The sequence below is a fragment of the Oenanthe melanoleuca genome, chromosome 18 (genome assembly GCF_029582105.1).
Source record: "Oenanthe melanoleuca isolate GR-GAL-2019-014 chromosome 18, OMel1.0, whole genome shotgun sequence".
Lineage (NCBI taxonomy): Eukaryota > Metazoa > Chordata > Aves > Passeriformes > Muscicapidae > Oenanthe > Oenanthe melanoleuca.
In genome coordinates, this window is record NC_079351.1 from 6,764,219 (window position 1) to 6,777,992 (window position 13,774).

At 45.5% G+C, this 13,774-nt stretch overlaps 2 protein-coding genes across 11 annotated transcripts in view; one reads left to right on the plus strand and one right to left on the minus strand.

The window, feature by feature from the left end:
- RECQL5 (RecQ like helicase 5) overlaps positions 1-3,550 on the minus strand; it is a 37,886-nt gene extending 34,336 nt beyond the window's left edge. For 2 of the 9 annotated variants that reach the window (XM_056506201.1, XM_056506197.1), the window contains exons 1-3: positions 3,423-3,550; positions 2,830-2,960; positions 1,296-1,417 (exon numbers count right to left, since the gene is read on the minus strand). In XM_056506201.1, the coding sequence (XP_056362176.1) occupies positions 1,296-1,417; positions 2,830-2,950 (243 nt within the window). In that variant the 5' untranslated portion in view covers positions 2,951-2,960; positions 3,423-3,550. Of the gene's footprint in view, positions 1-1,295; positions 1,418-2,829; positions 3,023-3,254 lie in introns of those variants that run through there. The other 7 variants (XM_056506202.1, XM_056506198.1, XM_056506203.1 and 4 more) reach the window with 6 other exon arrangements.
- SAP30BP (SAP30 binding protein) overlaps positions 3,475-13,774 on the plus strand; it is a 28,578-nt gene continuing 18,278 nt past the window's right edge. Inside the window, exons 1-3 of one of the 2 annotated variants that reach the window (XM_056506207.1) lie at positions 3,475-3,742; positions 3,891-4,000; positions 6,890-6,937. In XM_056506207.1, coding sequence (XP_056362182.1) covers positions 3,628-3,742; positions 3,891-4,000; positions 6,890-6,937 — 273 coding nt within the window. In that variant the 5' untranslated portion in view covers positions 3,475-3,627. The remainder of the gene's footprint in view (positions 3,743-3,890; positions 4,001-6,889; positions 6,938-13,774) is intronic. The other variant, XM_056506206.1, reaches the window with a different exon arrangement.

The following is a 13,774-nucleotide window of genomic DNA, read 5'->3' on the forward strand; positions in this document are numbered from 1 at the left end:
TGCAAGAACAGGGAGCAATTCACTCCAAAATAACTGAAGGATGTTCTAACATGAGACAAAGTACAAGGATCAGGCAAATAACTACTGCAGCAGGACCAGAAGAATGGATGAGAATTGTGTCATGAAAACCAAGACAAAAATGTGGCATCACATCTAGATGAACAGTGGCCATACAAATTCACTTCCCATCCCCTGCTCTCTTGCACTTGACTAGCACCTGACATTTCAGGATATGAAGAGTCCTGAAAAACAGGTACCTCATTGTTTTACTCAATATCTCATTTCAGTCATTAATTTAATGTCTGTTTCTGTTCACAGTCACCCCTCAACCTTCCCTATAATGAACTGCCACAGGCTGAACTCTTGAAGTTTGGCTGCACTGAAATACATCATTGATCATTTCAGGCACAGCAACCCCTTCTCAGGGCTTGATGAGAAGACTCTGGGGGTTTACTCCAGCTCTTTCCCCTAATACTCATCAAGCCCATCTCAATCTATTTGTAACTTTCTTATCAATGGTATACCTTAATCCCCATTTCACTAATTGGCCATGCTGGAGTTTAATCAGTGGTCTTCACACTTGGAAAAAATTTACTCTTTATAGTATCTTTGTGAAAAGTATCACCAAGCCTGTTATTGTCTTTAATATGTATTACAGTGAGACTATAAAAGAATTAAAATAATTCCACAAATAACAAATCCCAAACCAGAAGCCTGCAGCAGATGTCATGCAGTGCTAATGGTCTACACAAGTCTAAGCAATGCTACAGCTGCTCTTACAGGGATTTGTTTCTCCCAACAGGTGATGAAACAGGAGAAAAAGCAGAGGAAAAAATGTCTCACAGATGAAAGTGTTCATGGAGCAACTCTGCTAAACCACTTCTTCCCATCACAGATTGACTGCAATGAAAGGACATGAATTGTGCCTTCAAAGGCAACTTCATCACTCCTGGAGTTACTACTTTATAGGTAAAGTGGCAGATTTTTACTGGGGAAGGATCCATCTTTTGGTGCATTTGAATTACTCTGCTTTGCTGCTTATGTCTGGAGAAAATAAAAACCACCACATTATTATTAAAGGCAAAACTATCCTTTTAGAGAAATGCAAAATATCATACCAGAGATACTCTGCTGTCCTCACCTATCCCAGGGCAAGGAAAGCACATTGAGACATCAAGAGAATCCAGAGGTAGCAGCAGAGACTCATGGGCAGAAAGACAAGAGGGCAGCTGTTGTGCCTCTAGTCTCCTGATCCCTTCCCTACTGCTATTCCCCAACTAACATGAGACAGTTACCTGAATCAGTGCAATCAGAGGTGAAATGACAATGGTGATGCCCACTGCCAGAACTGCAGGAAGCTGGTAGCACAAGGATTTCCCTGCCCCTGTGGGCATGCACACAAAGACATCCTTCTCTCCTGCAAAAACAACAGAAGAAAGCTCAAGGCCTCTGAGTGGTGTTGAGTTCCTGGGGCTTAGGCTGGAGGGGTGGGTAGAAACAGCACATGTGTGCATAGCTACAAAACACTTCAGTTTAGGTTCTAAAAGCACAGCAATACTTTGCATGCCAGCAGTGGTTTCCTTCAAAGAACCTCAGATTGCTTTGTAAACATTTAGAGGCAGCTGTACAAAAGTAACAGAAGATACACAGAAACCAAGATAAAAAGAAGTTAAGTTATTCATGCTGAATCTCCTCCAGAAAAGCTGCTTTTGCTAATTTTACAGACCTCCATTTACCTCATTACCAGCCCCATGACAGAATTTCACCACATCCTCTTAAAGCTTATCCCAGAAAGGCCCCTCACATGAAACAGGAGTTGGAAATCTCAACCACATCAATAATGTCCTGCAGTGAGTGACTGTTCCTGCACTAACCAGGATCCAATTCAAGCCAGGAAGGTGCCAGTGGCACCAGAGACATCTTGCATGCAGAATCCCACTTCTGACAGGTCTGCTGTCAACAGTGAGTGGTGACAGATGGAAACTGGACTGGGCACTGTTCTGATTCACACTGAGAGCTGCTGGGGGAGCTGGCAGCTCGTTTGTGTGAGCTGCCTGTCTACCCCCAGCTGGCTGTTAGGGAGTGTGTCAACATCAGCACAAAAATGTTTCTGATAATGGCCCCATGATTCTGAGGATCTCAGCTATGCCAAGAAATCAAGTCCTCTAGTGGTATTGTCTTTAACACAAGGACAGTTTTACTCTGAAAATGTCTGAATGTTAACAGGTTTGATGTCATCTGACCACAAACACACTGGCAGGTGTGAGGGGACAACTAGAAATGACACCAACAGTGCTGCACTTTCCTGTTTCCCATTTCCATGGCTGATGCAATGGCAGTGTTACAAAACAAATGAAAGGAAAAGATGCAGAGAGCCACCAAAACCATCTCAGAGCAGAGGAGGGCATGGAGGGCTGGGCACTCCTGCTTAGTGTAGGTGAGCTCTGCTCATATCAGGCACAGCAACTCCTGCAGTGTCACCCCACACGGGGATGGGCACCCAGCCGAGTCCCACACGGGGATGGGACTCCCAGCCGTGTCCCGCACGGGGATGGGACACCCAGCCGTGTCCCACACGGGGATGGGCACCCAGCCGAGTCCCACACGGGGATGGGCACCCAGCCGTGTCCCACACGGGGATGGGCACCCAGCCGAGTCCCACACGGGGATGGGCACCCAGCCGTGTCCCACACGGGGATGGGCACCCAGCCGAGTCCCACACGGGGATGGGCACCCAGCCGAGTCCCACACGGGGATGGACACCCAGCCGAGTCCCACACGGGGATGGACTCCCAGCCGTGTTCCACAGTCTCCCATGCCAAGCCTCACCTCTCACCACAGCCATGGTCGCACTTTCCTGCAGGGAAGTCTTGAAGGACTCGAACCCGAAGACCTTCTGCAGTGTTTTCCGGACCCTGCCCTCCAGGCCCGGGGGAGCCTTCCCGCTCATCCTAAGGATGCTGCGAATGGCGACAGGAGCCTGAGCTCGGCCCGGGCGCTGCCGCCCTCCTCTCCTCTGCCCCAGGCCTGCCCCGACCCCGCCACCTGCACGACCTCCCCAGGCCTTCCCTGCCACACTCTCCCTGTTTTTGGGTCTCTCAGGGATGCTTATCCACACCCCCTCACGGAGAGGGCCACGATGTTTATTCTGGGTCAGTCCCCTTCCCACGGGCACAGCAGAGGGGGATTCATGGCGGGGGAACCTCAGTGCCCACGGAGAGGGGTGTAGGGGCAGGCGGCTCCTTCTCACCCACCCGCCTTCCCTTCCTTTCCATGGGCTTGTGTCCTTGCACACCCCACGTCCCCTGTCCCCTCCGCCCTGTCCCGGCCCCCACCCTCCGCGCTCGCTCCACACCCGGCAGGTGCTGTCGCGGCGCCACAAAATGACGTCAAAAGCTCCAATTAAAGGGCCAGCCGCGCACTTTTCATGCCCTCTCCTCTCCCAAGACGCTCCGCTCCGCCTCGCTGGGGGTTTCCCCTCACGCCTGTGAGTCCCCGCGCAGTTTCTCCTCCGGCTGTGCGGACGGGATTCCCCCGCTGAGGGCGGAAGAAGGGCAGTGTTGCCATGGTGATAGCGCCGTTACGTCATCCCCGCGCGCCGGAAGTGCAGCGCGGCCGGGGCGGAAGATGGCGGCGGCGAAGCGCAGCGTTCTCTCCTCGCTGGCGGTTTACGCCGAGGACTCGGACCCGGAGTCGGACAGCGAGGCCGGCACGGCGGGGAGCGATGGGGGAGCGGCCGCGGGTGAGGGCGGGCAGGGGCCGGGACCGGGACAGGCCAGAGATCCCCCGTGCGGCCCGCGCGGCCTGGCGCTTTCCCCTGTGTGGAGGGAAGGCCCCGCACGCTGCCGCTTCCCCTTTCCTCACCGTTTTCATTTTCTCTTCCTCCTTAGGAGAGAAAGGAGGCCTGGTCTCAGTTGGGTACGGAGAAGATGACTTTAGCCGCGTGGATGGGGACGAGGAAGGGTACGAAGAGGAGGACGATGAGAACAGCAGGCAGTCAGTAAGTACCTCCTGCTCCGGGAGCTTGTCTTGGCCCCTTACACAGGTTATAAAGGCTTTTCTCTTTCAAATAAAAGCCCCGAATAGTGACCTGTGATGGAACCTGGAATATCTGATTCATGGTGTGGGTTTCAGCACTTTCCACCTATTCCTTTCCACTTTGTTTTCAAAGTAGAAAGCATTTGCCCTGAAACCCATCAGCAGCTTGGCACAGCTCATGTTGCTCGTTACTGTGTTGGTGTCGTTGGACTCTTTTGTGGGAAAAAGTCTATTAAAGCCATTCCAAATAAAAGCTACTTTTTAAACATAGTTGACATATAAGAACTTTGTAAGAGGACCACGCTGTCAGCTGGTGGATTAAAAAGAATAAACTTCTTTGCTGTCTTAAATAATTCTTTTGTGTGTAGCTCAGTCCACTCCCTGCATTAGGTCACATGATGTAACAGTGTCCTGTCTGCACCTGGGTGGCTTTTGTGTGTCACAGTGCATGGCACCTGTCTGATATCACCTGAGTTCTGAGATAATGACAGGCTGGGGGGACAGGACATGGAGCTCACAGTCTGTGAATGCAGCTGCAGGACACAGAAGGATGTGTAGTTCTGCCCTGGGTCTGGGGGACTGAAACAATAAGTTTGGAGGGGAAAAGGGGAAGTTTTCATCTCCTTTATCATCATCCTTTTTCTTAGCACTGTGTTATCTTCTGCCTGTTCCAGTTCTTTCTTCTACCACATAGCCAAAACCCCAGGGCTACTCCTATAACTTTTCCTCACTGAAATCTGCTTTGTGTGTGTTAGATCAGTTTCTTAGCAGACACTATTTTCTGCCATCTGTCTGCCCAAGTAGCAGCCAAGAAATTCTTCAGTCTCCTGTTCCTGCTTGAAGTTCTGTTCTGTTGCTCTTGGTGTCTCCCTTAACAAAGCAGTGAAACTTTTCTACTGCTTCAGTGATTCTTCTTTTTGTATCCAGCACTTCTAGACTCTGTTTCAGTGAGGTGTCTCTAGTTCAAAGGAAGCTCTGTGTGTGATCCAGGGGTTGCCAAGGTCAGCTGTGTTTAGTTAGTATTGAAGAGGGGTTGGAAGTGCAGTGGCTTTATTGCATACACAGCTTTTGGTGCAGGCTGCTGTCTGTCCATCATCAGCTGCTGTTGGAAATGACCATCAGTCACTGGTGTCAGCCAGGGGATCTTACATAGGTTTATGGTTACAGTGCAGGTTGCACAAGTTACTCTCCTTGTTTTTCTTTTCTATTAAACATTCTCTGAGAAGACTTGAAAACTTCCTTGGCATTGCTTTTGCTGGTAGCTCATGGGGTTGTGAGTTGTTTTTAGAAAGCAGGATGAGGTGGACTCAGTGCTTTGCTCTGTACAACTCAGTGGGTGTTTTAACTACTTTAACAGTGACTGAAAAACCTCTGTTTTATTCAGAGCCAGTTCTCAGTAATACTGCTTTGTTTGTTAATGTTGTTACTCCCTGCTAAGTCAGAAGTTTTTGAGAGCTGTTTCAGTTACTGTCTGCAACGTGGGTAATTCAACCCTTTATTGCTGTGATGAAAATCACTTTTATCTATATAATAGAGACTGTAGAGGGGAGAGCAATCCATTTGTGGTAAACACCAAGTTAGTTGGTTCTTTTCTACTTACAAACTCACTGTAATAAACCTTTGAGCATCTGGACTGAATTATTGTCATATGTGCATCTTTCAGAAAGGGAAGGTGGAGAGTAGCTGAAGTGAAGGAGTTGCGTCTCAGATCTGTAAGAGAGGCATCTTAATTCAGTCAATTAAAACTTCCTGAGGTTATTGGGTGGTCATTCTCTAGCTTGCCAGTCAGAACTAGCTCATGTGCCAATACTTTGAGGTGGGCATTTCATTATAAACTCTTCCCTTCAGTTGCACCTCTCTTTTACTTTCTCTTTTGTTTCCCTTTTTAAAGCTGAAAACACCACGTTCTTGTTTTGGGGCCAACATTGAAATTTGTGGGAAAATTTGGAAGAAAAACCATTTTGCTGAGTTATGTGAGCATGAAAAATACTTTCTGCTCCTCAGACTTGTTTTGAACCCAGAGTATGTGCTTATGTCTAGAAACAGGGGTGCCTGGAGGATGCCCAGTGAGGGGACAGCAGCAGGTTTACTGCCAGTGGGGACCAAACTGGAGCTTCCTGCTCACCTGGTGTGGATTTACACACAATGCTGTGTTCAGTATTTTAAGCTTCATAAGGCAGAAGTTTCCCCAGTTCTTTGGTTTATTTCTGGTTCATAAAATAGATTTTTTAAAAATGGAAACTGTTACCTGAAATTTGTCAGTGTTCCCTTCTGTGGAGGTTCACAGCATCTGCAAGCAAGGCACCAGAGCTCTGCACCAGCAAGGAAGTTGTGTCTGCTGGATCCCTGGAGCTTGGTGCTAGGCCAGAGCCTCTCCAAGCCTGCATGTTTGGTTTGGTGGCAGGCCAGCTGTGTGTCCTGTGTGTGTTGCTGATGCTTGGGACTATCACAGGTCTTGCAAATGCTGCTTTTTCTGTGGGTACTGCTGAACAGAGGCTCTTCAATCACCACCTGCCAACTGGATGGGACAGAATTGCCAAAGGACAAATGCTTTTTCCCCAGTTCTGCTGCTTCTTGTTGTCTAATTCTGAGCATTCCAGAGCTGCATGAGTTTTGTAGGGACAACTGCTACTGAGTGATGCTTTTGCCTACAGAAACCCCCAAAACCAAACAAACACTTCTTTCCCTGACTGTAGGACTTAATTTGCTGGTTGTGAGTGGGTGGGGCAATACTACCTTCCATGGAAAGAGTCTTGGACTGCTGCTGGGCTGCTGAATGCCCTTTGCTGTAACTTCAGTTACTTGTCAGGCCTGGTCTTTAAGCTTAATCCTGTAAATTCTTGTCTTGTAGGAAGATGACGATTCAGAGACTGAAAAACCTGAGGCTGGTGACCTAAAGGTATTTCAAAGTGTGGTCTGGTGGTGGTGGGGAAGCTCAGTACAAGAGGAGTAAGTCTTAACAGCATGGCTTGGTGTTCATTTGTGATCTCTAGTTAGTTGCATACCTTTTTTAGCTTTAACCTGTGTTTCTGACTTTAGTTCTGGCTTCTGCCAAAGGCAGTTAACAGATCACAGGCTCTGAGTCACAATGAAGATTGGCCTTCATGAATTTGGTCATGTTGAGCATTAGATCTGAAGTTTGCTGACAGCATCTCACCTGTTTTGCAGTGATATGGGAGATGCAGTACAGAATTCTGTATGACCAGTGTTAGCTGGAATAATTTCTTCATTTAGGACAACTTAATCAATAAATGATCCTGTGCTCTTAGAGACCACGGAAGGTGTCAAAACCAATTCATTCTCTCCAGCTCTGTCCTTCTGAATGAAGCAGTTTTGTAAAAGTCATAGATAAATTTAAAAATGGAAATAAGATCCCCATAAAATAGCTATTATCATAAATAGTTGAAAGCATCTTTATCTTGGGATTTCACCTTGTTTCTGCTGAACAGGAGGTATTTAACAGCACACAGGACATGGATCAGGCTAAAAGCTGGAGGGCAGAAGACCAAATCCATTTAAAACTATAGACAACTGTGTTTAAATTTTTTATGTTACTTCAGTAGAAGCAGTCCTGTTCATCAGGGATCCTGAGTGATGAACAGTTGCAAGGGAATTTATTTTATCCAGCAGCTTCCTCAAGGATGCAGACAATCTCTGAACTCTGTTACAAAAATCAGAGGACTGTACTGCAAAGCAAAGTTCTGTAGAGAATTTGATTTAGCACAGGGCTGTGATAGGCTAAGATGGAGGCAAATGGATGTGTTTAGCTATTCTATTTGAATTAGTGTCATAGCAGCACCTTTTTCCAGGTCCCACAATTTTCTTACGGATTTACAGTGATACACAGCTGGAAATGTTGGCAGCTGCACTGCAGCTGGTAAAGCCTCAGTGTGTGAAATGGCTCCCAGCACTTGGAAATGGAATCTATTGTCTCCTTTCCTTGTTGCAAGAAAGAAACATTTTTGAAAGAAAGGAAAAGGGAATCTCTCACTTTAATCCTTTTTCTACTTCTACTTTTTTGCCATGGTAAACATGCTAGCAAGATGTTTCTGTAAGAACTGCTGGATTCAAATGTATACTATGAAATAAAATGTGGGATTTCCTTAGAAAATAAATTTGATGTAAATCGAGTTTTTGAAGTTGTGTAGTAGGGCCCTGTTGCAATTGTGTACATTTCTGTCTTCTCTAAAAGGGCTGCAGGACTTCAGGGCAGTGGAGAATAGGTCTGGCAGAGAGAAAGAACAGAATTAGACTGTGAGTGCTCTTATCTGAGAAATCATATGTGACAGAAACCTCACCTCTGAATTGTGTGGTTGCTGCTTCAATATGTCACTGGCATTTCATGTTGGCTTGTTTAAAAAGCCTCTTGCTGTCAATGAGTTTTGTGTGCAGCTGTGCAGGTGCATTTTGTGCTTCTGAAGAGCCACACATGGCCACAGAGCAGCATTTCAGCTTCAGTGAGAAAGCAAAGAAATAATGAATGTATTAAAAATAAAAAGGCACTTTGTATCTTTGTAGACTGTGCAGTAGTAACTCTGCAAGACCTGAAAATGTGAATTAAAGGAAATAAATAAAATAAATGTAAAATGTAATTCCTTTCATCCCAGCGTGGTATGAAAGGTGAGGATTTGAGAAAAGTAGGAGGGAGGCAAAGCTGAACTGAGTCTGAAACTCAGAAGTTTCAGACTTCCATATCATCCTTAATAGATGTCTTCAAACACAGGTGGAAAAGGAAGTATCTCCTTTGGCCTTTTGGGTTTTTTGAGTATGAAGTCATAGCTGTGGAGCCAGCTGGCACTGGGCAGGGTGGGGCTGTGGAGACAGCCCAGTGCTGTACTGGGGTGTGGCTGTGTGTGCTGCAGCTGCACCAGCCATGCTCTTAAAAATTCACTTGGGATGGGGAGAGATGGAACATCCCTGTGCAAGTATTTGTGCTTGGAGCAGTTGGAAATGTTTCCTCTCCCCTTTTTCCACCAAGTGGCAGTGTTCTCCTCCATCCTCACTGCTTGGAGCTTGCAATGTCTGTGACAGCTGACAAGTGTTGCAGTTACTGTAAATCCCAAGTGCAGCAAAAAGGGAGGCCCTGATTGTGACTTGCTAACACTTTTGGATAACTTAATTTTGTTTTGAACCTGCTGTAGTTATGCCTGCTCAGTTTCATGGAGACATCAGATACCTGGAAACATTTTTAAACAATTCCCCATGCTCTTTATATATGGCTAGGGTTTTTCCAAGCTCTGAATCTGACCATAGGAGAAAAGAAATAATTTTAAAAGCATGAATGAATGAAAAAAAATGCAGTTAATTTTTTTTTTTTTTTTTGCTGGTGTTTTGCCTCTTTGTACATATTGTAAATGAGCTACATAGAGTTTATAACTTGAATAATGGAGCCAGTTTGTGTGGAGCACTTGTTGCTGGTGCATCCTTTGATTTGGCCTCATTGTGCACTTGGATAGTGCCAGACACAAAACCTCCAGAAGGGTCAGTTGGTGTCAGTTGTGGATGGAGACAGAAAGTGGGGAATGATGTAAAAATTCTTTAGTAAAGTGATGATGGGGAGAGTGGAATTTGGATCCTGCCTCAAGTAGCCCCACTAGGAAGATATTTTGTATTTGTCTCAGGATTTTCTCTTGATTCCAGGGAATCTGCCCATCTTGTTTTGATGAAGGAGCACCTCTCTGGCTGTTCAGCCCTAGTTCCTCACTGGAGGGGAAGCCAGTACAAAGTGCAGCTTGGGACTGCAGCTTTCCTCTGGGTTATTTTTTTGCCAAGGAGCAAGTCACAATAGGCTTTCCAAGTTCTAACATTGTAATGTCAAACCACTGTTTTCCCTCTACCCTTGGCAAGATAGAGAAGTTTTTGAACACCTGTTCAGAGGAAAAGGTGTGCCAGGAGGAGGAGAATATTTAAGCCTCATCAGTCACCTGGAAGCATTCTTCCAGAGCAGACTTCTGGCCCATGGAGTTCATGTTACTGAGCATCTGTGAGTTATTAAAAAACACACTGTGCTTGCAGCAAAAAGTAGAATCCTTCTCTTTAGGCAGCAGATTCACATATATTCAGTGGCATCCTGTAACTGCATTTTGAAGTGCTTCAGGCACTCATGTGGAACTGGAGATTCAAATCTGGGTAGAATTAACTACTCTTCCAGAAATCAAACCTGGATGGATGTGCCCAGGCTCTGGAACAGGACAGATTTTTGAACCACCACAATTGCTTTTACCTGAGCAGTCTCCAATTGTAAACAAGCATCTGCCTTAAAAGCACTTTAGAAACAAAACCTTCTGCTTTGAAGGGAAAAGAAACAGGCAACAAAGTCTGTTGTTTAACAGTGATGTTAGAACAGTGAAATCCACAGCCTGGGTGAGTTCTTTGTGCCCTTTCCTCAGCTGATGGAGCCCTGGGTACAAGCTGAAGGAGTTTGGGGTTGGGTGTGAAATGTGGTGGTGTTCTGGTTTGGAAGGACAGGGTTAAAGGGCTGCAGGGGCTGCAGGTTGCTGAGGCTCTGGTTACAGCCTTGATGCAGTAACAAGATACAAGCTTTCAGAGCTCACTAAATGGACCAGCCCTGCTGGAAAATGAAAAATGAACCTTAAAATACTGACCTTGTGCTCCAAGCCTCACCTGAGCAGTTCTGTGCTTCATATTGGAGGGCTGGATGAATAACAGGTTGCAAGTGTTGATCAAGGACAGAGCCCAGCCCTGCAGCTTGGCTGCTGGAGCTTTCCCAGAGGGAAATCATTAACTCCTGAGCCTTGGTTGTTGTATCAGGACCAGCCAGTGCAGGAAAGCTAAGAAATTTGCCACTCCCTTGGCAGATGAATGCCTGACACATGGTAGCAGTTTTTAAGAACAGGTGGCTACTTTGATGTTTTCCTTTCCTTTTGGTTTTGTTTTAAGGGTCCCCTCTGCATCCTCTGGATGTTGTATGGAGAGGCAGCCAAACTGGAATCTAGCAGAAGGCTGTCAAATTTTCAGAGGAATACTATGCCTCTAAGCATGTCTAAGTGCCTCCTCTTAATAATCATCAGCTCTTTATTTTGTTTAGCTTTTATTGATCCAGCATACCTGTAAAGTAATTCTACTGTTATGATGTGTAGGTGTGTACTAATACTTAGAGGCTTTTGACTGTGGTGGTTTTTTTTATCTTGCCTACCCATTAACCTGTTTGTTTAACTACCAAAATTATCTTGATTTAAAGTAAAAGTGGTAAGTGCTGAGAACCAATAAATGGGTGTGTGTGCAGTTTTGTAATCCCTGAAATTAACTCTTACTTTGATAAGGCATATTATTTTTTTATGAATTCTCCATACATTGATCAAGCCAAGTTCTCAAAAAATGCTTGAACCTGCTCATTAACTTTCATCTCAGGTATAATTATTTTGCTCCAAAGAAGGGGAAAAGTATGTTTGGGAAAGGTTTTCTCCTTAATGTGGCCTTGCATTATGCATGGTTGTGAGCATACCTCCCTGAACACTTTCAAAGCATGAACTGTGCAGTTCCCAGGGTCGGGGTCAAGGTTGGAACTCCAATAATTTGTTTCCTCACTCATTCCTTTGCCTGGAAACACAGCCTGAAGCTGCAAGTGATAAGCACTCAGATTCTTTTTCTGTGTTTTAACTTCCTTTTAATATAATTGTGTAAAATGCTGTCTGTGCTTCCAACTCTGTGTGGTTTTCTCTTGTTTTGGGTTTCACAGATGCTTTTTCAGAGCTCTGTAGAGAGAACTGGAGAATTTTGCAGAGTTTAGAGGGGAGTAGAGGTAACTCAGCTGCAAATGCTGTTCTCTGCACTGCTACAGTGAATGCCCAGACATGAAACCAGCTGAAACCTGGTTCCCATTTTATCTGGGTGAACCTTGATTATTGCTAGAGAATATCACAGGCAGTCAAAGCTGTTCTGCATGCAGGAAGTAAAACAACATTTGGCATCTGGGATTATTTTACCCCTTGCCACACGTATTCCTGTCTCCAGCTCTGTCTGAGAGGGAGACAGATCACAGCCTTGGAGCTGGAATACCTCCTGGAGAGCTCCTGGCTTCCATCCAGCTCTGGAGCTGTTTGGAAGATGAGACATGTCCATGGACATGCTTGTTCCTTCCTCCCCGCCGGGCATACATGTTGCAGCAGACTCTTCACTCCCTGCAGTACTAAATACCAGGGATTATTGACACAGGTGTGGCTTGCCTTCCTCCAAAGAAGAGCCAGCCTTGTTCTGTTTGTCTTTAAACTTGAAGAAAAGTCCTTTCTGGAGCTGCTTCCCCTCACATATTTCGCCTGATAAAGGTCTGAGTTCTTCAAGTCCAGCTCTGTAGCTGCAATTATTTCTGGCTGCTGTTCTCAAGTAGGCTGTTGTGAGTGTGCAGGTCTGTGCATGTCAGTGAGAGGCTGAGCAGTCAGGAGTACTGCCTCCAACACCAGCAGATAGCTGAAAATAGCTCCTTCCAGCTGGGTACAGAAGGAGCAGAATCTGGATAAACTCCATGGGATCCATTCATGGAGGAGTGAATTTCTCACTGAGGATACTGCTCTTACACCTTGCCTATACTCCAAACCATGGAGAATTTTTAGTACTATGTACTAGGGGAGAAAGCTTGTGCAAGTTAATTTTGTTAACTCTCCTGAGCCTTTGCTATGCTGCTGTGAGGCTTCAGAATTTTCACAGCCCACCTTCACCTTCTACTTGATTCTGCACTGCAACAAGCTGTAAAAAATAAAATCATCAGAGTACCTTGACACCTCCAGCCTTGTCATGTCTTGCTGGTACTTCACCAGAGAATTTCTGTTTCACTGTAGGAAGCAAAAGTGACTTGAAAGCAGAATTTTTGGGCTGTACAGATGAGGGGCAGATTGCTGGGAGCTCTTTTGCTCCTGGGGCTGTGGAGGGAAGCAGGTAGCTTTGGGAAGCAGGTGTTATTAACTGTGCCTCCATATAGAAAGCAAAAGTTCTGGCACACAGTTCCTTGACTGGAAATTACTCCTAACAAATGATCTTTGTCAAATATTGAAATACCATATGTCAGGTGAATAGAGTCAAGTTTCAAAGAAGTTATTTAAGGGCTTTATTCTATGAATGCTTCCTTTCTAAAGCACTTTCTCACTGAAATGTTTTGCCAGGTCTTGGTTGGGATTTTTTCAGTGGTTTTTTTTTTTTTTTTCCACTTCATTTACAAATGTGGATTTTTAGATGCAATTTAGCTGGAAAAGTAAGAGGTAGTGTCAGCTAGACACATTTTGATAGGGAATGTCTCAGGAGCTGACTCTGATTTGTTCTTCCTTCCCTTTCTTTCTGTGACTGTATCTCCAAACAGATTTGTAAAGCCTGTACATAAATGTCATAAATGAAGGGGATGTATCAAGGTTTTTTTCTGTGGTGACTTATTTCTGAGCTGTTGGACTTCTCTTGGTATCTAGATCATGGTCCCTACAGGTTTTTCTTAGTTAAATTTCTTATGCTGAACTGGGCACTTTGCCAGTAGCAGAGCTGGCAAACAGGATATGGCTGTAGGAAATGTGCTTGTTTCAGTCTTTCTCTTGGGATTCTCCTCTCTCACAATACAAGAAAAAAAAAAAAAAGGGAGTGGATGGGGGAGGAATAAAGGCATTATACTCTTGTTGCCTGGCTTTCTCTTCCCCAGACTCTAAATACACTTGACATGTACTCTGCTGCCTTCAGCCTGGGTGCACATCAACATCAGGCAGATCTGGGGAGCAAGGAATGAAATTGTTGCTGTCAT